This window comes from Triticum aestivum, chromosome 6A, assembly GCF_018294505.1.
Source record: "Triticum aestivum cultivar Chinese Spring chromosome 6A, IWGSC CS RefSeq v2.1, whole genome shotgun sequence".
Lineage (NCBI taxonomy): Eukaryota > Viridiplantae > Streptophyta > Magnoliopsida > Poales > Poaceae > Triticum > Triticum aestivum.
The window spans coordinates 19,540,298-19,565,091 of NC_057809.1; the positions used below are offsets into that span (position 1 = coordinate 19,540,298).

General features: G+C 45.0%; 1 protein-coding gene across 1 annotated transcript; it reads left to right on the plus strand.

Annotated features, from left to right (window-relative positions):
• The first annotated feature begins 14,960 nt into the window (after nucleotides 1-14,960).
• LOC123131719 (uncharacterized) lies at nucleotides 14,961-22,639 on the plus strand. The gene is made up of 3 exons (XM_044551392.1): nucleotides 14,961-15,096; nucleotides 16,017-21,243; nucleotides 22,158-22,639. Exons 1-2 carry the CDS (start codon nucleotides 15,035-15,037, stop codon nucleotides 18,160-18,162), a joined length of 2,208 nt encoding a protein of 735 aa, XP_044407327.1. The 5' UTR covers nucleotides 14,961-15,034; the 3' UTR covers nucleotides 18,163-21,243; nucleotides 22,158-22,639.
• The last annotated feature ends 2,155 nt before the right edge of the window (nucleotides 22,640-24,794 follow it).

Here is a 24,794-nt window from a genome sequence, read left to right on the forward strand (position 1 = left end):
CGACGCAGGTCAACCGTCAACAACCGACGATCTCCAATTGCAAGAAGCAACCACCTCCGGCGAGGTATATATATACATTGAGAGCCTCTCGTGATACAAACTTACTGAAATGTGAATACATATGTATTAACGCGCGGGACTCTCTTTCTTTTTTTAGCCCTCCGGATCGAGTACGACAAAGCAGCGTGGCAAATCCAAGGCGATGAAAACAGGAGAAACATATGCCATTGAGTCTGTCAGTGAAACCGGCAAGCCCCTACAGCACACCTCAAAGTTTGTCAACCAATGCGGAGTCGTTGTTAGAGACAACGTCCCGATCACCGTCCAGGAATGGAAAGAGCCAAAGAAGGCACGTCTTGGTTTCAGTTTTGTCGACAAGAGAACGAAAAAGGATTGCTGGAGAAAGCTTATGGAACATTTCATTCTACCTCCGGAATACAACAAAGTCGATGAATTCGGTAACGAGGTTCCGGGTGGACGTCAGAGGAGGAGGCTAGTTAAAGAGTTCGCTCTTCAGAAGATGGCCGATGCATTCCGGAACTTCAAGAAAAATTTAACCCGTGACTATGTCAACAAGGGCAAGACTCCGGATTTCAATGGACAATATGAGAAACTGAAAGATGATTGGCCAGAATTTGTGAGGCAAAAGCAATCGGACCATTTCAAGGAAATATCGAAAAAAAATAAGGATAATGCGGCTAAGAAAAAGTACCATCATATTATGGGGCCAGGAGGATACCGCCTTGCGGACCCTAGGTGGCAGAAGATGGAGGAGGACCTGAGGGTGCGAGGAATCCCTCTAGGTACAGAGGGATGGGACCCAAGGGCCAAAAGCTGGTGGTACGGGCATGGGGGATCGCTAGACCCGGAGACAGGGGTGTGTGTTCACCGGCATCGACGCTTTGCTCCGACCCAAGCCCTTATTGACGCAATGACCCAAGCTCAAGCGGGCTTGATCAAGTTCAACAGAGAGAAAGACGCACTGACTTTAGCCCTCGGGAATGATGAACACGGAGGACGTGTACGAGGCAAAGGCAAAGTTTCATGGAAAGTAGGGTTTTCCCAGGACAATGACCCGTACGGTTACAGAAGCCGTAAGAGAAAGACGGACCGGGATGCAGATCTTATGACGAAGTTTGCATCGGAACTCCATGAATTGAAGCAGACCGTGCATGAACTATTGAAAGAAAAATCGGCTGCAGGGCCGCATGAAGATCATGAAGCGGATTGCGGAAGCCAGCAGCGAAGAAGCAGCGTGGCTTCCACGGATGCCCCGCCTGGTGCTAGTGCACCGATGATCGAGATTCGTGCACCGGAGCCTCACTACCCCGTGGATGATGTAAAGAAGATGAAAGACTGTGATCTGCATTATCCCGTGGGGAACGTTTCCACGAAGGTAGCTAGCGGCAGTGCTTTACCCTGTAAACCTGGAGCACTCCACCACAACAACCCCATTCCATATGCCTATGCTTGTGTCACGGTGGAAGACATAGTCCAAGGGTTTGAGGACCTGGAGATTGACAAACCTACACCCGAAGGGGATAGCAGACTTGGAGATGTCAAGCGCCAGTTCATTCTATGGAAAAAGAAGTACATAGTGTTTCCAGACGAGGCGCCAAGGCTAGCAAGTCCACCCCCCTCCGATGGTGGTGGTGGTGGTGGCGGTGGTGGCGGTGGTGGTGGTCGTGGTGGTTCACCTACACCTCCTTCACGCCATTCGACGCCGTCCCCCGATCCACAACCTCCGGCGGGTACGACGCCCCCCAATCCTCCTTCGGCGGGTACGACGCCCCCCAATCCACCTCCGGCGGGTACGACGCCCCCCAATCCTCCTCCGGCGGGTACGACGCCCCCCAATCCACCTCCGGCAAAGAAGCAGAAGCAGGCGGACAGCAAGGAAACCTGCTCCTGGACTATTAACCCGGACCCTTATGTACCTAAGACCACAAGGGTACCGGAGCCATCGCTGAAGCCTCTCCTCCCAAGGCCTGGGGAACTTAGTGAAGCTGACCTCACATTGGCCGCGTCTACTGATTATGAGAAATGGAAGGCGGATATGAAGGCGAAAAAAGTGCCTGAGCCCAAGCAAGTATTCACTGAGAAGCAAAAGAAGTGGGCTAAGGATTTTTTGACGACACCGTCCCAAGCCGAGCTGAATATGCCTGACGACTATGGACATGAACTTCGTAGGCAAGCAAAAATATTGAAGGAGGAAGAAAGTAAAAAAAGCGGGAAACAAGTTGACCAGCTCGGGATGCAGAAGAAACAATCGATCCCCCCGCTCATAGTGAAAGCCGGTCCGGAAGAGGACCCCGAGATCATAGCAGCTGCGGCAGCACTTGGATTGACTGTAGCGGCTGCCATGAAACAAGCGTCCGAGATGAGTTTGACTGTTCGTGCCTTCTTAGACCTTGAGGATGCGCCTGCAGGTGAGATAACATTACAATATGTGCGGAAGGGGCCTCTCGTCGAGCCTGAGAAGGAAAATAGTCTACCAACACAAATGCGAAATCTGCTACGTTGGTACAAGCAATTCATAACATGGGCCGACAAAGAATATGTTTATGCGGATGTTACACATGAGCATCACATCAAACGGTACTCTGTAGAAGTTCATATGAGTGAATTATTCCAGCTGTTCAATCTGCGCGCCCTCGACAAATCTATGCTGAGTTGCTACGTTCTGTAAGTGATTTATTTCTACCTCATCTCGTTCTTCATTGCCTGCACTATATATATATATATATTGTCCTAACTATATTGTTGCGTACGCTATTATGCAGATTGAAGATTTGGGAATGCAAAATAAGAAACATCCATGATGTTGGGTTCATTGACCCACATATCGTTAATGGACATGTGTTAGAACATCATCCCAAAGACATGGAGAAAGACCTGTACAAGTTTCTTAAAAAGCATCAACTCAAAAGTCATATTCTATTTCCTTACCATTTTGGGTGAGTGTTTCTCTCTTGTGCCCATTCTATTTTGTTTACTCCATGCATGGTATGTCTAATCGATGAGTTATGCATGACTGTGCATGTAACGTGTCCGCAGGTTCCACTGGATTCTGCTAAATATTGAACTTCACACCTCCACAGTTCTAATCATGGACTCTAAGGATTCGGATCCAAAGCGTTGGGCCGACATGAGAAAAATGCTGCAAAAGTAATTATTTTCAATCATTTGAGCTCTATATCGATCGGTCTCTTCATTTCCTAATATCAACTAACTAATAAATCCCTTATTCATTTAATTTTCTTTGCCCTGTAGGGTTTGGAGACGGTTCTCAGAAGAAACTGTCGGTGAATTCAAACATGAGCTAGATTTCAGAAAGTTAGTTAATGTGGATAAGCAGCCATCGGGGACCGATCTATGTGGATACTATGTTTGTGAGAACATCCGGAGACAAACCACTGAGCGGAAGGCATCAGCTAGCGTGCGGAACGCGACGGATAACTTGCGGAGGAGGCTTAGTCCAGAAGCTCGCTTCCGACCAATTCAAGAAGAATTAGCAGGATTTTTCATGAGGGAAGTCATCAATCCTAAAGGACAACACTATACCGAGGACGAAGAAATTTATATGCATACCCGAGGTTGAAACTTGTTCGAAGTTGTATATGGTCATCCATCCTAATTGTGTATGGAAACTTGTTCGAAGTTGTATATGGTCACCCGAGATTGAATATATATTATATATTCCTCTTGAATTCTTCTTGTTTGAAATTTCATATGCATGTATATAGAAGCGTAGAATATGTGTACTGAAACTTCATCAAAAATAAAATAAAACACAAAATAAAATATAAAACAAATAAAACACTACAAATTAAAAAGAAACCAGGTTTAGGGGGGCTAAAACCCTAAACCTGCGGAGGAGGCCTTTAGTCCCGGTTGGCCACGAGAGCCGGGACTAAAGGTCCTCGGCCCCGACGGACCACGGGCGCCCACGTGGCGGGCCTTTGGTCCCGGTCAGCCACAAGAACCGGGACTAAAGACTTTTGTCGCGGTCCGTAAGAGCCGCGGCTAAAGGGGGGGGTCTTTAGTCGCGCTTATTTAGTCCCGGTTGCACAGCCGGGACTAAAGGCTGTTGCGAACCGGGACTAAAGGGCTTTTTTCTACAAGTGATAGGTGGGGTCCTGTTGTAGTGAGGGGGGCCGGCCACCTCTCCTAGTCCTAATAGGACTAGGGGAGGGGGGAGGCGCGCGGCCACCTTGGGCTGCCCCTTTCTCCTTTCCACTAAAGCCCACTAAGGCCCATCTAGCTCCCGGGGGGTCTGGTAATCTCCCGGTACTCCGGTAAAATCCCGATTTCACCCGGAACACTTCCGATATCCAAACATAAGCTTCCAATATATCAATCTTTATGTCTCGACCATTTCGAGACTCCTCGTCATGTCCGTGATCACATCCGGGACTCCGAACTAACTTCGGTACATCAAAATGCATAAACTCATAATAACTGTCATCGTAACGTTAAGCGTGCGGACCCTACGGTTCGAGAACAATGTAGACATGACTGAGACACATCTCCGGTCAATAACCAATAGCGGGACCTGGATGCCCATATTGGCTCCTACATATTCTACGAAGATCTTTATCGGTCAGACCGCATAACAACATACGTTGTTCCCTTTGTCATCGGTATGTTACTTGCCCGAGATTCGATCGTCGGTATCCAATACCTAGTTCAATCTCGTTACCGGCAAGTCTCTTTACTCATTCTATAATACATCATCCCGCAACTAACTCATTAGTTGCAATGCTTGCAAGGCTTTATGTGATGTGCATTACCGAGAGAGCCCAGAGATACCTCTCCGACAATCGGAGTGACAAATCCTACTCTCGAAATACGCCAACCCAACATCTACCATTGGAGACACCTGTAGAGCACCTTTATAATCACCCAGTTACGTTGTGACGTTTGGTAGCACACAAAGTGTTCCTCAGGCAAACAGGAGCTGCATAATCTCATAGTCATAGGAACATGTATAAGTCATGAAGAAAAGCAATAGCAACATACTAAACGATCGGGTGCTAAGCTAATGGAATGGGTCATGTCAATCAGATCATTCAACTAATGATGTGACCTCGTTAATCAAATAACAACTCTTTGTTCATGGTTAGGAAACATAACCATCTTTGATTAACGAGCTAGTCAAGTAGAGGCATACTAGTGACACTCTGTTTGTCTATGTATTCACACATGTATTATGTTTCCGGTTAATACAATTCTAGCATGAATAATAAACATTTATCATGATATAAGGAAATAAATAATAACTTTATTATTGCCTCTAGGGCATATTTCCTTCAAGGGCGCGCCTGGGGGGTAGGCGCGCCCCCTACCTCGTGGCCTCCTCTTTTGTGTCTTGACGTAGGGTCCAAGTCTCTTGGGTCTTGTTCGTTGAGAAAATCACGTTCCCGAAGGTTTCATTCCGTTTGGACTCCGTTTGATATTCCTTTTCTTCGAAACCCTAAAACAGGCAAAAAAACAACAATTTTGGGATGGGCCTCTGGTTAATAGGTTAGTCCTAAAAATGATATAAAAGTGGATAATAAATCTCAATAATGTCCAAAACAGTAGATAATATAGCATGGAGCAATCAAAAATTATATATACGTTGGAGACGTATCATAAAGTCAAATGGCCTTTCCTTCAACAGGCCTTACGTATGAAAGGTTTCGATGAAGCCTGACGACGCCAGGTAGAATCCTTCACACAAAAAGGGAATGTTGGAATTAAAGTGGATGACGACATAGATCATTATTTTCAGACACATAAGGGCCTGAGACAAGGTGATCCGATGTCTCCTATTTTGTTCAACATTGTAGTTGATATGTTGGCAATTCTAATAGGAAGGGCTAAGGAGGCTGGTCAGGTGGGTGGCTTTGTGCCTCATCTAGTTGATGGAGCTGTGTCTATCCTACAGTACGCTGATGATACGATCATATTTATGGAGCATGACTTGGCGAAAGCGAATAAATATGAAGCTGATGTTATGCTTATTTGAACAATTGACCGGATTAAAGATTAACTTTCATAAAAGCGAATTGTTCTGTTTTGGAAGAGCCAATGAGGAACAAGAGGCTTATAGGCAATTGTTTGGGTGCAAATTGGGGACTTTACCTTTTACGTACTTAAGTATACCAATTCACCATCGTAAGATGACAAACAGAGAATGAAAGTGCATCCAGGATCGATTTGAGAAGAAACTAAGTTGCTTGAAGGCAAACTCATGTGATACGGAGGCCGATTAATTCTTATTAATTCGATTCTCACGAGTATGCCTATGTTTCTCTTGTCTTTTTTCGAGGTTCCAGTTGGAGTTAGGAAAAGGCTGGACTTCTATCGATCCCGATTCTTTTGGCAGAGTGATGAACTAAAAAGAAAATACAGACTTGCCAAATGGGATATTATTTGTCGACCAAAATACCAAAGGGGTCTTGGCATTGAAAATCTTGAAGTCAAGAACAGATGTCTTCTCGGCAAGTGGCTGTATAAGCTATCTGTAGAGACTGAGGCCACATGGGCGCAGATTCTCCGTAGTAAGTATCTTCATTCCAAAACTTTGTCCCAGGTGACAGCGAAGCCGATGGACTCGACTTTTTGGAAAGGGCTCATGAGAGTCAAATCAGCCTTTTTCAATAGGACAAAGTTTATAATTGGAAATGGCGCCAACATGCATTTCTCGGAGGATACTTGGCTAGGAGAGACACCCCTCGCGCTTCAATACCCGTCTCTTTATAGTATTGTTCAACGCCGCGATGCTTACATTGCAACGGTACTTCATTCCACCCCCTTAATATTCAATTCAGGAGGACGCTAGCCGGTACTTGTTGGAAAGCGTGGCTCCATTTAGTGAGTAGACTGATGGAGGTTCAGCTGTCTCAACAGCCCCATCGGTTGCGCTGGAAGCTTACTAGGACTGGGAAGTTTACGGTTAAATCAATGTATCTCGATGTTATCAATTCTAGCTCCATTCCTAGTTCCAAATATGTTTGGAAAGTCAAAGTTTCTTTGAAAATTAAAGTGTTTATGTGGTTTGGATATAAACAATTCATCTTAACTAAGGACAATCTGGCAAAGCGTAACTGGACAGGACCTACTAGGTGTAGTTTTTGTGATCGGGAGGAAACCATCAAACACCTTTTTCTTGATTGCCCGTTGCCCAAGGTTCTACGGCGGACGGTGCACTTAGCTTTTAACATTACTCCTCTGAATTCTGTCAGCACGTTATTTGGAACGTGGCTTAACGGGATAGAGTCCGAAACAGCGAGACACATTCACGTAGGAGTATGTGCTTTATTGTGGGCAGTCTGGAAGTGCAGAAATGATTTGGTTTTTAACAGAACAACAAATATTCATTTTTTGCATGTTATCTTCTGTGCCACTGCGTTGATCCGTATGTGGTCGCTACTCACTCCGATGAAGGTCAGGATGTGTTTGGTTACTGGATTTATCCGATGGGAGATGGTAGCACGGGATATCTTTAACCGGTTTGGATGACGGTCATGTAATAGGGTAGGCAATTAGTTTTCCTATCTTTCTACTGCCAGTCGGTTGTGACTTTTTGGCTACTTTTTTATAGGCTCTTTGTGAGCCTTTCTTTACTTTTCGTCAGATTATAAAACCTTGTTGAGCTTATTTGCTTTTTTATAAAGTTGGTTATATGCATCGTTCTCATGCAGACGCCAGGGAGCTCTCCTTTTCAAGAAAAAAAAAGGGAGGAGACGCGAGGGCTGTGGCGTTGGGGAGCGGGGTGAGTACCTCAGTTGGCGCGAGGGCAGTAGTTGGAGGCTCCAAGGCGCCGTGATATGGATCGCAAGCAGCATTAGGCTGGTCATAATCAAGGACGAAGCTAGAAAAAAAGTCGACTGGGTTATGTATATGACAGTGGGGTCATCTTTCATAAATGAATAATCATTAGTACTAAACTAATGAAGGATTGCCTAATTTCATTGGGTCAATTGCTTACCAAGCAGCTCCGTTCCTGGTTATAATGGGGAGTAACTTAGACTAGTGTCATGCATATCTTTATAGTGCAAAATAATATAGTAATAATGTCATAGATTACTTCATTTATTAGCTCATAGACTCATTTTGCCTCGGAAAACACTATGTTACAGTAACATATTATGTTACCACAAGCACCTCTTTTCTTTATTAAATATTTGCCACATAAGTAAAATTTTCTTAGGATATGTTAGGTTACTATCTAAGTTACCCCGCTATGGCTAGCCTTACACGCAGCTGCATCTATGTCTTATCTCTCCAACCCCCGCCAGCCGCCGTCGTGCCACCACAGATTTCTTTTCTTTGTTTAATTACTTGGAGTGGAGAGGAAGTAGGTAAGTGACGGGAAAGAGAATGCCTTTTTGACTGGTGTACCACGTACCAGTGGAGGTCGGAGGTACCGGTCTCTGTGTGTGATCCTTGACGGGTTGCTTAGGTGAGCCCTTTAGGCCAACTTCATCGCATAATCCTAAACGAACATCCGGTTTAATTGAATTTTGTTTTTTTTGAGTGACAATGCGTTTGTCCATGTTCACTTTTGTCCGTTAGATTGTGGGTTCATCCAACGCGCGGCCGTACCCCAAATAATGTCCGGGGTGAACGTGATGAAACAAAAAGAAAGATTAAAGTAAAATGCCGAAAAAAGTAAATAAACGTAAATATAAAAACATAAAAACATAAATTAAGCATCACGGTCACAAAAGGCCCAGTTCCACGGTTCACATTGTCATAATTAACATAAAAAAAACCGTCACCCGCGCGCTCCTGCCGTTCCCGTCAATGCCGTGGTTGTCGCCGTCTTCAGTGGCCGCCGGTGTCTTCGTCATCGCTAACAAGGTCGACGTAGTCCGGCGGCATCCAGAGGTGGGACGGCGGTCCGTGGTACATGGGGGCGGGCTGGAAGGCGGGAGGTGCCTGCAGCACCTCCTCCCGTGGCTACGCCTCCCGCTCCGGTGACTGCGGCGGCGTGGGGCACCAGTTCACGCCCACGGCGTCGGCCATCTCCGAACCCGTGTACGACCAGCTCCACCCATGGCCCACCAGGCCCGGCTGGAACGCGGCCACCGGCTCCTCCTCCATCACCTTCTCCCTCCTCATCATCTCCAGCTCGGGGATGACGACGTCGCCGGCCGCAGAGAGAGGGCCATCGTCTTCTCGAGGCCCGGTCGTTGGCGCTCATCGTGCGTGTTCATGGAGTCCTCCATGACACGTTGCATGAGCCGGGCCTCCTCCGCTGTCATGCGAGGAGGTGGTGGTGGCGACGGACATGGGGAAGGCCACAACGTGGGTGTGAGGCCGCGCACCCGCGTACACCCGTGCACCTCTCAAAATGGCCGCCGCGGCCCCGACGACGTGCCGATGAAGAAAAAGGCGCGCCGCACGTTGTGCTCGTCCCTTAGCCACGTGTCCCAGAGCACGGAGTCGGGGGCGTAACTATCATCATAGTAGAGGTCGTAGGGGAGGAGGCGGCGGTAGCGCTCGATCTCCTCGCGGCACGCATGGCCGCTCGTCGAGACCGGCGGGATTGGGACCCAGTCGGCGGAGAGGTGCTAGTTGTTGGGGAGGTGGACGTCACTCCATGGGACCGGCGTCCTTGTCTCCCAATAGCGCCGGCATACATCCGCGTTGATGTACTGCCGGCGGTCGCGCTCGTCGGCGGACCTAGGGCCGATGGTGAATGGTGCAGGCGCGGGGGCCCGACGCGGTGGCGATGCGGCCTCTCTTTCACTAAGCCGCCGCGGCGTCCCGAGGAGGAGCCAGCCTCGCTGTCGTGCTTCCCCTTGCGGTCGTGGTTCCATAGCCCCATGGCTGCGAGGCGGCCGGCTGGCGAGTTCGAGGACGGGAAGAGGCTAGAGTGGTTTGGGGGTGTCGGGTTTCGAGGAGGCAGCGGGCTGGAGTGGGGAGTGTGGACGACAACCGGTCCACGACCTCCCCATTTAAGAAGGATGGCGACCATCTCCTGGGCGGATAACAGGTGGGGCCGGTCGCGCATGCGCATTGATGTTGGCGGGTGGGAGATAGGTGGCCGTCTGCCACGCGTCCCTGACGCGGACGAGCATCGCGTCCGTTTGTTGTCCGCCATGACCCAAATCCGGTGCATGTTTGCACTTCAGATGAGTCGGCCCGGACACAGAATGGCGCATGTTTGTGATTGTTTGCACTTACTATTTGCGAGAAAAATACCTTTAGAGTATAAAAACAGGTCATTTTCTCTCACCTTTCCCGAGTCAATCAGATTGTGCCATGTGGCAGCGCCTCCTCATTCCATTCCCCCACCCTTACTCATCTTAGTCATTCATTCATCTTTTCACGGATCTCAATTTTTTTACAGCTTGCTAAATTAAGGGCGTAACATGTATAGAGTCCGACCTGTCAGGGCCAACATTTGTTCGATACTTTAGAAAGCGCCAAAATTGTTACATATGTCTTGTAACAAATTAAATTTAGTATGTTTATTTATGTTACTAGCCTTTTATCTACATTGTGTGATAGACGTTAGTAGTTTTCTATCTACATTGTGTGATAGTTTAGAATATTTTGTGATATCAACTCCAAACATGATACGTACACCATATAAAGATTTTTAATATATTTCTGATACATTTTGTAACGACCATGAGATATTTCTACATACTATATTAATTTTAATATATTGTAATACTATTTAAGTGGATATCATGTAATAACCTTTATTACATAATGTCATAGGAACTAATACAGATGCTTCGGCACCTGAATGCACTGTCATGTAAAGATGGTATCCCGAGCAGAATTCTGAATGGCTTTCAATAGAAAGAAATATACAGATTTTGGAACGTGGCGACACGATAATCTCAAAACACTGCTTATCGTTCTCCTCGATTTTCCTATCCGCATCGTCCTGGGTCCAAGCCCTCGAGGCCGGCCATAATGATCTTCGATATATTTTTGAAAAATGTGAATCGACTCTTTTACAAAAATATTCAATCAACATATGCATGCAAGTTGCACGCCTGAAGAATAAACCGATGGGACGAACACCCTAAAATCTTCTGGCTGCTCTTCAATCACTGGAGTTGAGACTACTTGCCCCTCGAGGAGGTCTCAACCTCCCAGTGTCGAGGTGGACTGACGTCGCGATGGTCATGGCAAGTAAGAGATCGCTTGCTTTGTCTCTGACAATGATCTTCTCATCTTGAATGGGACTCTAAAAAGGACGAAAAAAATTATCTTTTATTATGGAAGTATAAAATTATCTTAAATTATAGAAGTAATTTATTAAGAAGAGGCAAATTGTTAGGTGTAGATTAAGGACAATAATCTGAATACAGACATGACGCGGCAGACGAATAAGCTTTTGTTTAGAGGCCCATATACACAAGTTATTCAGGTCCAAAATACCCAAAACATTCAGAGACTGAAATACTAATATATATATTTTTATGAAAAAAAACAATTGACAAGAGGAACAAGATGTCATAACTTTATATATAAGAAATATATGACGGTGTTCCTAATAAGCAAATGGATAGTAAGTTTGCTTAATAGCGAAGGTACATGGCAGCCTTTGCTTAGGAACAAGTACCTAAGAACCAAATCTCTAACACATGTCCAAGCTAGACCAAATGACTCCCACTTTTGGAGGGGTCTAATGAAGATAAAAACAATAAGTCTTGACTTGTGGGTCCTCACTGGTTAAAGATGAGGCCCAAACAAGGTTTTAGGAAGACACATGGGTGGGCCAAAGGCCATTCAAGTACCAATATCCAGCCATTTGCTCACCATCCACATGACTCGGTGGCGAGTGTGATGAGTTCCGACCCGCTGTAACATATTGTTAAGGCAGGTTTTGATGGATGACTTGGGGATTAGTCACCGGCCTGTGGGCTTAAACAACTCAGCACACATAAATAGATAGATGTGCTCGCAGCTCTGAATGTAATGAAGAATTCTCATATCAAGCTAACATCATCAAAGTTGACATTGTTTTGCGTGCTAACATGCATTGTCAGATCTGGCTGACATAACTACAGGTATGAGAAGACTTGAGGATTGATCGAGATCGTACTAGTAATTAACTAAGAGAGCCTGCCGGTCTCGATGTGATACAGACATTACTAATCCAGACTTGGCTAGACTTAGCTAGTTACGATTGAGAAGACTTTGGAAATGATCGAGGTCCTTACTAACAAACTCATTGATTTGATTTACCTATCCAAAGAGCTTGCGTTCACATTACCCAAACATGTAGCTAGCCACTAGTATGTGTCGTCACAACAAGTTTGTAAACTATAGTCTACCAGCTAAATTAAGGGAGAACACACGATTAGCAGGGATTGAAATGTCATAGCTTTTACAGCTGAAAGAGCATAAACTAACCAGAGTTAAATGAGGCATGATATTATTGAAAATAGTAAGCAATTTTTGAAACACATCAAAAGTATATAGGAGTAGCGATAGTTGTTGCTAAGACGGTGGCTTCGGGCTACTTGATGTACTACTTTGTAAGATCTTTGTGAATAATTAATAAAATAACTGCATGCATCATCCAAATGCAGAGCCCGGGGGTAATCCTCCTTTTTCTAAAAAAAGGACTTTACAACTGAAAGACAACTAAATTAAAATAACCTATAGCCATATCCATGGGTGGGCCAAAGACCATTCAAGTACCAATATCCAGCCATTTACAGTATAGCTCACCATCCACATGACTCGGTGGCGAGTTTAATGAGTTCTGACGCGTTAAGACATGCTTTGACGGATGAAAAACTTCAAGAATGGCTAAATCTGATAGCTACCATAACCAATGTCAATTTATGAGAGGGGAGAGACATTTTTAGATGGAATCTACATACCAATGGACTTTTCACCATCCGGTCTATGTATCTCCATTGTTGAATCAACATGCCCCATTCCGTCACAAATTGATTTGTAAGTTAAAATTTTCTCTCAAGATCTAGATTTTCTTTTGGAACCTTCAAAGAGATGTCATTCTCACAAAAGACAATCTAACGAGGAAGAACATGAAGGGGAATCAGAAATGCTGCTTTTGTAATTCAAATAAAACAATTAGACCTGTCACAATGCAAAAAATATATTTGGAGGATAGTCTGTCTAGCTACAGGTCTAACCCCGCCGAGAACAGTTTCCTATATGCTAGGAACGTGGCTTTCTCATCTAAGAAGACAACGAAAAGGAAATCACTTTGGTGGGGATATCTGCGTTATGTTAGGCTATTTGGAAATGTCGTAATGCTATAATATTTAACAAAACCAAATATTCCTCATTTATGCGGGCTATTTTCAGGGAAACATATTGGCTGCATTTCTGGACGCAGCTGCAGCATGAAGGTACAAGAAATGATTTGTTCAGCAGACGACCTCATCATTGAGATCATCGCCTTAGCGATTGCTAATAAGCACAGGGAGAAGGAACCATGCGAAGTGAGAGGAAGCGAAGTGACGACGGCTTTGGTTTCAAAATCACTGTTATCATTGTGAATATTTTCTTTCGTGTTGATTGTACCCGGCAACGGAGCAGGATGTGGCTGCTTTGTTTTTGCAGTGGTCACGCTAGGGGTGTGAAAGTTGGCAAAATTTCTAGAGCTGTTTTCTGCTCCAAAATAATAGCCACTAGTTTTTTGAAATTAATGGCCATTAGTTTAATCCAACGGTATACATCTGATTTCCGTAATCAACAACTACTGGCCATTATTTTATCATATTGAGGATAATATCATCAAAGAGATAGATTTATAATAATTAAAAAATTCATAATATAAATCAAAATTAGTGATCTAATTAATTCCTGATATTAATTAAATTTTGCGAGGGATTGATATTAATTGTGTTCATCAATATTCTTACGGCACTGTTAGGTTAGGCTTGATCTCTAGCCATTTCGCCGCCAAGTCAACCATTTCGTGAAAATAAACATAAAATTCTTAATTAATAGTGCAATTACTAAACTACCCTAAAATTAATTGCCATTAGTTTTGGAAAACTAATAGCCATTATTTTTTTTGAGGGGGGGGGTGGGGGGGGGGGACTATAAATTTCTATTGGCGGCGACTGATAGGTATCAGTCGGCCGGCTGAAATTTCGGCCGCTCATCACGCAACCTTTCGATTGGCCCCGCCTAGGCCTTCCATATCCATCAGATTTGGCAGTTGTCTTCTATCTTTGCTCCCTTCAGTCAACGCAGGGAGGGGAAATCACCCACGACATGCACATCCCTGTGGCACCTCCGACGCCTCCACTCGTCACCGCAACCACCAACCGCCATTTTGTAGCCTGTTCACCGCTGTCCGCCGTTCCTAGCTTCATCGCGTTGTTGGTTCCAGCAAAACCCCGGCAATGGTTGTAGCAATGTGTTCCCTGGTTGTAGGGTCGTCGTTCATTGCTCAGCACCACGCCTTCGTCGTCCACCACTGATCACAGCACAGTGTCGCCGCCTCTGGCTCGCCGCCGTCGTCGACCTGCACCACTGTGTTCAACGAAAAAACACATCTCAACACAAAAAAAAGGTTCCCGTGGTCAGTTGCAGCAAAAACAAAAACTGGTTCCAGCAGAAAAAAATGCGGTTTGAGCAAAACGACTAGAGCAACTGCAAACCCAGTAAAAATTTGAAGCAAAAGTTTATCCTGATTCCGGCAAAAATTTACTATGGTGCCAGGAAAACGACCGAGCAACTAGGAACTCCGATAATCATTTGAAGCAAAAATTTGTCCAGTTCCAGCAAAACAAGCATCTAGGAACTCCGGTAATTGTTTGAAGCAAAAATTTACTCAGATCGAGGGAAAATTAACTAGGTTATTCCTTTCAATGATGAAGGCATAAGGCAAAGGAAAAGCGGCGTGAGGTATGTGGTGGTGGTGAAAGAGCAGCGCCCGTGGGCCCAGCCCATGTGCACAAGCGTTCCCTTTCTCCTTTATATTCAGAACCATGTCTGGGTCACTGGGTGATAACCCTTACCCACCAGCTCGTGCTTTCCTTGGCCTTCACTTCTGTAAGGTTCTGTGCTCGTCTGCTGGACCGACATGAGGATGCTCAGGGAGCTCCAAGAAGTTGGTGTCCTTCAGCTTCAGACAGCTCAACGCAGGTAACTAAACTTTCATTGCCGTGTCTTTTTATTTTAATATATGGCAGTTACATTCGATTTTAAGCCCGCACAACACTTTTTTTTGATAAAGGGCGCTTTTATTATCTCAAAATGTAGCATCAAAATGATACAAAGCATTAAAAACCCGCACTTCAGTCGAGCTTCTCCCAGCTTTATCCTTCCCTACGGCTTGCTCTATCTTTAGATCTCTCTAGATCACCTTCTGATCAAGCTGCATGGCCAAGCTCACAAGCGCCATCAGATCTCGCCGCCGTTATGCTGTATTCGCCGGAAATGGCCGCCAGCTAGCTAGGCCTAGGCCTGCCTGCCTATCGGAGACGAGGAGCACAACACCTTACATATGTATTCGCCGGATTTCCTGCCTAGCTTGTGCGATCCTTGCTAGTTTATTCAAGAGAAAATCTAGGACGGAGAGGAACCAGAGAGATAGCGAAAGGAGTCTAACGAAAGAAAAGAGATTAATTGTGGGACCATGCATTAATTCGAGAAAGACAGCCCAAGACTGAGCGGTCCTACTTACTGTTCCAATTTGACTGGCTGTCGGGCAGTCTAGCTGACGTTGAAGAAGGCTTATAAAAGAAACCACATGCGCGGTCTCCTTCTTTCTAATGCCTAGTTGTGCATCTACTATCTCCTAGTGTAAATTTATTTAGGGTGTCTCTCTATCAAATGACTAAAATTCTATTAATATCACAGTTAGTAAATTTGCCATGTAAAAATGCTACACCATCAAAACCAACCATCCCAATGCAAATCCAATTCACTACTACTAGCATCAATCGGTTATTTTTTAGTAATAGATGGAAAAAACGGACAACAATCCAGTTTCTCCTTCAATGCAGATACAATTCATATATATTTTCCTTGCAGCAATTTAATTTAGTGTTTAATTACATCAGCTCACTGTCACGTGCCCACCAATTCGTCAATGAGTGGGAGCTTAAGGGCATGGTGGTGGCCAGCTTCTCCCTGCAAGTCTTCCTCCTCTTCTTCTCCGGCTTCCGCAAGCGCTACTCTTCCCGAGTACTCAGCGTGCTGCTGTGGCTCGCCTACCTATCGGCCGACTCCCTCGCCGTCTACATCCTCGGCCGCCTCACCCTCCGCGGCGGCAGCGGCAACAGCCACCTGGCCCTCTTCTGGGCGCCATTCCTGCTGCTCCATCTCGGCGGGCAAGAGACCATGACAGCCTTCTCCATGGAGGACAACGCGCTGTGGAAGCGCCACCTTCTCAGCCTCGTCACCCAGGTGCCCATGGCCACCTACGTCGTCAGCAAGCAGCTCAGCGGAGACAATGATGCCGACCAGTGGCTCCTGGCGCCCATGGTGCTCGTGTTCGTTGCCGGGACGGGGAAGTACGCCGAAAGGATCTGGGCACTCAGGAGAGCTGGCTCAGTGGCGCCTGGAACGAGCCGCTCTACCTCAAAACTCGTTTCCCGTGCGTCCAACGATGCTGTCTGGGACACGCAGGGGTTCTACGGTCAGCTGTGCTTTGTGGTTTCCAAGAAGCAGGAGAGGAATTTCGAGGTCATCCTGGATGTGGCAGCTCAGGCCTTCAAACTGAGCCTCCACTTTCTCATGGACATGACCCCTTCAATCTCTCTGCTTCCTGAAGATACCAAGGACATCAAGCAGGCCGTAGAGGTGTTCCAATCTTCAGAGGACAGAGTCCACATGGCGTACAAGCTGGCTGAGATCAACCTCTCCTTGATCTATGACTACTTGTACACAAAGTTTGGCACGCGCCATTTCCACATGCTCCCATTCTGTAACGTCTTCCACCGGATCGTCGCTCTTGCGCTGCCATCGGTGGCGCTTGGGTTGTTCATGAGGGGAATGATGACCGGTGGTCGAAAGGGGCATGTCCATGACACAGATGACGTCATCATATGTTACGTGCTGCTTGCCGGTGCCGTCGTATTGGAGACATGCTCAATCTTCATGTCATTTATCTCTTCATGCTGGGCATACAAGACCATCATTTCATGTTCGCTAACGTGCCCGCTGTGCCGAGATATTCCCGGTGCAATCGCAGGGCTGCTCTGGTTAGCCAGGCGTCTCCATCCAGGAAACAAAGGAGAGTGGTCGGCGAAAATGGCACAGTACAACATGATCCGAGGATGCATCAAGGAGAAACAAGAAACTGGATTGTTGCGGCGGGCCATGCGTTGGGTTGGTATCATCGGTGAGCCCCGGGCCATCACACATATCAGCGTCTCTCATGAGCTCCTCATCCTTGATAAATTGCTGGACATAGCGGCCACCCCACGCGTCCAAGAATGGGACATTGGCGTTGGCAAGTTCCGTGGCCAGTGGGCGCAATGGGTGGTTGAGACGAAGCAAGACCGGGCAAATCATGATCAGGTGTTGCAGATCTGTAACATCCAAGGTTTGGAGTTTGTGTCGAGTGTGCTTCTCTGGCACATTGTGACGGACATATGCTTGCTCGCCACCGATGACGATGTTGCCGTAGAGGGCGGTGATTCTTCCTCCCACGACGAGGAGCACTTAGAAGACGGCGGTTCATCTCACCATGAGGATGTACAGGGCAGCTTGTCGGAGCTAAGAGGCCCTATCAGAGAGCTGTCAGACTATGTCATGTACCTCGTTGCAGAATGCGGCACCATGGCCGGCAGTGAAGGTCATTACGTGGTGACTAAGGGCCAAAAAGAGGTATCACGCTGGCTGCTTGAGAAGCACGGAGGAGGATCTGATGATTGGAGGAAGGTGATCGAGAAGATTCGTGACGAGGACAGCTCCTTCTTCCACGAAAACTACTACCCCGTGCTGGATCGAGCTCGCCGGGTCGCCTCGGACCTGCTTAAGGTTGAAGAAGCGGGCGATCGTTGGGAGCTCATCTCCGTGGTGTGGCTGGAGATGCTTTGTTACATTGCGTACAACTGTGGGGCTGCGTTCCACGCCAAGCATCTGGCCACCGGTGGCGAGTTTGTCACGCATATCAAGATGCTCCTGTTTATGGTAGGCGTGCCTTTTCTCAAGGATGTGAAAGAATCGTTGTTCCCTGAAGCTGGGAATATCTATTCATAACGTTTTTTCTGTGATTTTTTGACTTTCCTATTTGATCTTTACCCAGCAGACTCCATATGTTTGGATTGCATGAGTTAATTTCCTATTTGAACTTCTACTCCATACGTTTGGATTATACGTAATTGCGTCTTCGAATCGGTGGCTCGATCTTATGATGAGCGGGATGCAATTTAAGCCCTGTTTCGATCCATAGGACTAATTGTTACCTGACTAATTTTAGTCCTTGGAGGATCCAAACAGATGAACTAACAGGAAGACTAATTGTTAGTTCAGGGAGAGACTAAGGCCCTGTTTGGATCCGTAGGACTAACTATTAGCTCACTAATTTCACTTCTTGAAGGATTCAAACAGACAGACTAATAGGAGGACCAAATGTTTTCCTGTTAATCAGAAGAACTCAATTACTAGGGACTAATTAACTTGTCGAACAAAACGCGAAAAGACCACTTTATCCCTTATCTTTTTTCCAAATATACTCGGACTAACAATTAGTGAAAACATATTTTTCATGGCTGTATGGACTAACAATTAGCCGTAGTGGATCCAAATAGGGCCTAATTGTTTTGCTGCTAGTCAAGAGAACCCAACTAATAGGGACTAATTTCTCGAACATGAAAAGACCACCCTACCCCTTATATAATTATCTATTTTCAATGATTTTTTCTCTGTGATTTTTTGACTTTCCTATTTGATCTTTACCCAGCAGACTCCATATGTTTGGATTGCATGAGTTAATTTCCTATTTGAACTTCTACTCCATATGTTTGGACTGTACGTAATTGTGTCTTCGAATCGGTGGCTCGATCTTATGATGAGCGAGATGCAATGTAAGCCCTGTTTCGATCCATAGGACTAATTGTTGCCTAACTAATTTTAGTCCTTGGAGGATTAAAACAGATGAACTAATAGGAATACTAATTGTTAGTCAAGGGAGAGACTAAGGCTCTGTTTGGATCCATAGGACTAACTGTTAGCTCACTAATTTCACTTCTTGAGGATCCAAACAGACGGACTAATAGGAGGACTAAATGTTTTCCGGTTAGTCAGAAGAACTAAACTACTCCCTCCGTTTCAGTTTACTAGTCCTGCGCGTATACCTAGGTTGCCAATTTCATCACCGTAATATAAACTATACAACACAAAAATTATACCGTTTGAAAATAGAACATCTAAAGTTTATAATGGTTTGTTTTTTTAATATATGACTTCTATTAGGTTGGTCAAGTTGACGACCTAGAGGTATGCACACGCCTTGTAAACCGAGAGAGAGGAAGTACTAGGGACTAATTAACGCCTCGAACAAATCATGAAAAGACCACTTTATCCCTTATCTTTTTCCGAATATACTTGGGCTAACAATTAGTCAGGATCCAAACATACTCGGACTAACAATTAGTCAAAACATGTTTTTCATGGCTGTATGAACTAAGAATTAGCCCTAGTGGATCCAAATAGAACCCAAGTAATAGGAACTAATTTCTTCAACAAAACATGAAAAGACCACCCTACCCCTTATCTATTTTCAAATATACCCAGACTAACAATTAGTCATGATCCAAACATACTCCGACTAACAATTAGTAAGTAGCAAAATGGGTTTTTCGTGGCTGTCTCGACTAACAATTAGTCCATGTTCCAAACAGACATAGGACTAGCTAACTGTTAGTTGACTAACTATTACTCTCTCTGTCCAGGTGTATAAGGCGCCTAAGAGAATCCTAAAATTCCAAAAGTGTTAGACGTAATTCAATTAAATGCTCCTCGTTTATCTAAACCGTCTCGTTTTTTTCCGTTCGCTCTACGTGGACACGCTCCTTCTCCTAATCTCCCACCCGTCCACTTCCTACTCCCTCTGTCCAGGTGCATAGGGCGCCTAAGAGAATCCTAAAATTCCAAAAGTGTTAGACGTAATTCAATTAAATGCTCCTCGTTTATCTAAACCGTCTCGTTTTTTTTTCCGTTCGCTCTACGCGGACATGCTCCTTCTCCTAATCTCCCACCCGTCCACTTTCTAGTAATCTCATGTGTGAAAGCAAACAGCATGCATGGTGCTTTTGTGAGAGAAGGAAAGAGCCAAGGGCACGGTAGCTAGGCGCTAATTAGACGAGTGAATTCTACTGGTGGGCCGTGCGACGTGGGATATTTCTTTTGTATGGGTTAGCCGAAACGGCCAGCATTAATAACAGTATTAATTTCCAAATTCAGTCTCGATTTTGAGGGAAACCTGGATGCGCTCTCGTCCAATCTTAACCCACCTAAATCACAGAGCTTTTTCTTAGGCGCCCTATGCACCTGGACGGAGGAAGTATCAATAATCAGAATTATCGTGGGACTCATAACTTGGCATGGTGAAACCAAAGACCCTATTGAATGGGAGAGCAAGTAATCTCCAGCCTGCCACACCGAACATGATGTACCCTCGCGTGCTGAACCGATGTAGAAAACCTCACTCTGGTGCATATGAAATGGTTTCAGAAAGAGCAGGCTGGCGAGAATGAACCTGAGAACATTGACCCTGATGTCGCTGCTGTGATGGGTTTCAGAGGGCGTGTGGCGGCTAATGGTGTATGGTTGTTTGCTAGTTGCTATGTGCACATTGATATCAAGATAGCGCCAGACAAAATTCCGTGATGCTAAGCTGCAGGGGTGGGGATTTAAAAAAAATGTTTGTAACAGAAGGAAGCTTACTATTGGAACGGCCAGACTCTACTGAACAATGACCTTGTTTTAAATTGGTGATCCTCTGAGAAACATTTCATCTTCGAGAAATATGATAACTATTGGTTTTGTGTTGCCTCAGCTGCAAGAAAAAGATTGACCGTGAAAGTACTCTGTTTCAAGAATCTTCTCTTGCTAGTTTTTCCATCTGATTTTTGTAAAAAAAGACTTTGCTTCAGTGTAACATGTGCAGCTTACGTAATTCTGAGATGCAGGCCATTCAGCGAAGGATATGTTTGAAGGAGTGGTATTTTTCTTCCCAAAATCAACATTCGTATTTTGTACTTCTCTGCTAGAACATGGCAACTTAGTGTTCACAGGGGATACAGTTGAAGGTGACTGGTAATGCCGGGTGGCTGTACTGTAAGTATCATTTATTTTCTTTTTTCTATTAGAAACATTCCATCTGTGATAAAAAATAACCAATTATGTACTGCAAATACTCTGCTCCCCCCCTCTCCATCCATGTTCCTCTGTTTTCTACAATTTCTTTTTTTTTCGTGAATACGCAAAGCTTGTGTATCATTTCATTGATAGAAGAAGTTAAGAGTGAATACAAGCGGTGGTACCACACATGACACGAGCACATAAGGCACATGCATCGTGCACGGAGCACGAGACATGGGATGCTCAGCGCAGGGAACTGGTTCTTTCAGAAGAGCTGTTTTACTGTACTATAACTATCGGGAACATCAGTGCAAGGAACTTCATGGTTTAACACTCATTACCTGTAGATCTCAATTATGATTAAAAGAACGGATTACGATAACTAATGTGGCCTACTTGGCCAAGATTAGACAAACGGATTACCTGTACAACTTGCAAGATCATTTTTCTAAAGCAATGGTCAATTCTTTACAGTTATGATTAAAAGAATGGATTACGATAACTATTGTGGCCTACTTGGCCAAGATTGAAAGAGCAGGTTACCTGTACAACTTACAAGATGTTAAATGTCAGCATTTCCTTTCATCCGGAACAGAACATCATTTTTCTATAGCAATGGTCAATTCTTTACAGATAAAAGATACAACACAATGTTACAAACCAGCTCAGATGCTTTGGTCCGCACACCACAGATGCTGCAATGGGCAGAATGAGCAAAAATGGTTATTTGGTTTATCGAAGCTTAGCAAAGCTTAGAATTATTCATGCATAAGAAATATTTTATTTACCAGAACTTGCTTCCGATGCTTCAATGGTCTTCCACATAAGCATTTGATAGATGGATAATATATAGATGCATTTCTGACATCAATTCTGCTTTGCATTTTCAGAATCGCTATCATTGCTTTGCTTTGCCCCGCAGCGAGCGATGGGTGTCTACAGGAACGAGTTGAGGAGGGAGAAGTTACTGGTTGGAAGATAAGGCGGTGCGTGGACTTCATCCGCAGCCGGCGCCACCATGCGTGTCTCCATTCCCAAGTGCACGTACGAAAGAGACAATCGATCCTAGCGAGTGCATGTACAAAGGCAGTCGTGCTACATGTTCATCTTGTCGGCCCCTTCACGTTTATTTCGTCTGGATTTGTTGATTTCTCTCCTTTCGGGTGGCATGCCTAAATCTTCCCTTCTTTCATACTGGCTCGTGCCAGGTCCTAATGGCAGCCAACAGAAAATTTGGAGCTTGAATTTCGTGAAATCAAATTCAAGTGCAACTACTTGCATCCATGATTTCAAGAAAGATTGTGTAAAAAGTCATATGTGTTCGCCATTTTCTCAAATGATCCTAATAGATCTATATTGGTTTCTTCTTTTAGCACATTGCGTTTGCTTTGGCTCCTAGGTAATCGAGCGATACATATGCCATTTTGCAGCCATGATCTAGCATCTCCCTCTATATATGGAGATGGTTGGTATCAATCTTAATCATGGTCAAGTATTGTGGATAGGTGATGTGGAGCCTTAGCACGACGATTTCTTGACTACTATAACAAGGTTTCCTCGACCTTCGGCTTGCTCCAGTGTTTGTTGTTGTTGCTAGAGGGTCCATGGACCCATTTCATTTTTTGTTACCTCGTCGACAAATGAGGCCTCAGTCGGCCCCAAGTCGGGGTGGTGAAACTTATGTGAAACATTGACATTGGTGCTGCTCTAAAAATGTCATTTCTTATACTAGTAGCTTGGTGCATCGATTTGTTTTCTCAGAACACTGCAAATGTCATTTCTCCATGAAAAACATAAACATATTTATGTGACCTCATACCATAGGAACAGAACCGGCCTCACACCACACCATGTGCGTTGGAAGGCCGGACTTGGTCCCACGTATCCGGCACCAACGCCTCTGCAAATCGTGGCCCTCCCTCTACTGATACTGTTTAATTTCAGAATTGTGAGGCTAGAGATTCCTTGGCCTTCAGTTCAGCAGGGGCTCAGCTTAGGCACGTCAAGTTAGTCATGTAACCATTACGATTGTTGATACCTTGCACAAGGCCTACACTTAGGCATCAACATTCGTGACTAGAATGGATGTTAGAGAGTTGAAGAAATATCATGTGCCAAGGTGAGTGTGTTCGCCATCCCGAGACCTACCATTCCCAAGCTATCCTCAAAAACAGTATTCCCACGATCGCTTTCAGAGCTAGAGATTTCATAAGGATAGACCTCAGAAACCAGAATGATTGAATGTCACAAAGGCATTATTATTTTGATGTATATGCATCCAACGCCAACATTCACTCTTTTAGAACTTTTGTATTTGCTTTGGCTAATACATATGCCTTTTTATAGACACCGGAGCCATCCTTTCCTCTATATGGACATGGTTGGTATCCATCTTAACTATGGTCGAGTATTGATAGATCAATAATTAAGTTCACATGCATGCAGTATATGCATTAAAATTTAGACCTGCATCTTCACCGATAAATCCGCTATGCTTGTCCCGTGAAACAACTGTTTGTACAGAGCTTCACAGTAAGAGCCACTGAATTTTCAAAAAGTGGTTACCTACAGATGTCTATTTTTGTTGACTAAAATGAACCGAGCTTTCTTCATCGATCGGTTAAACTGCACTATTCCTTCGTCTGTCTGCTTAACGGAATGAATAATGATTAACTATGTTTAGGCCTCATGGGAAACATCATAAAGAGGATTCTACTTCTTGTATGAAGATGGCTTCCAGAAAACGAAATACAATACACATCATCATAGTAAAATCATCTCGTAACCGATCAAGGTTACATACCACATATTTCCATATTGCCTTCCTATGTTTTCCTGGTGGATATCCTCTCAAGTACTTCTTTTAGAATATCTCTTAAATATGTCTAGTATGGAAAATATCTACATAATTTTAAAAAAGGACTACAGCTACAGGCCCAATAACACATACGCTGGAGGCCGAGTGTAGTAAAGGAATCGTCCTACCACACACATTCCCCTAAAAAAACCACATGCATCGGCATCCAACCAATTTGCAGCTTGCCACCACCGGCGACATGCTCCGCCTTCAAAGAATTATTTATCCAAAACCACCACAATTGGGGATAGAGTAACAACTTGGTACCACGAACCAGGGCACAAAAAACCATCACAAATGCGCCTAATTTGTAACAAGGAGCACCGATGCTGGAATTTGGTCGTGGAAACAGCGAAACTGACAAGTTGGGCCCGCATGTCGGGCTGACGTGGCGTGCTTATGTGGACAATATGCTAAGTTGGACATAGGTCCCACTTGTCAATGACTCAAGTATTTGTTCTTTTTTACTTCTTCCTCCTTTTTCCATTGGCATTTCCACAAACATTTCGTGGGCGCCCCCGCAGGCCACAGCACCGCTGCCATGGCGTCGGCCACGAGCGTCCATGCGTGCCGTCGGACTACGGGCGTGCGCTCGTGCAAGCTGCGGCCGCGGGGGCGCTATGGCCGAGCGACTGGAGTGGGAGGCGTATGTGCGGGCGTAGGCATGCTC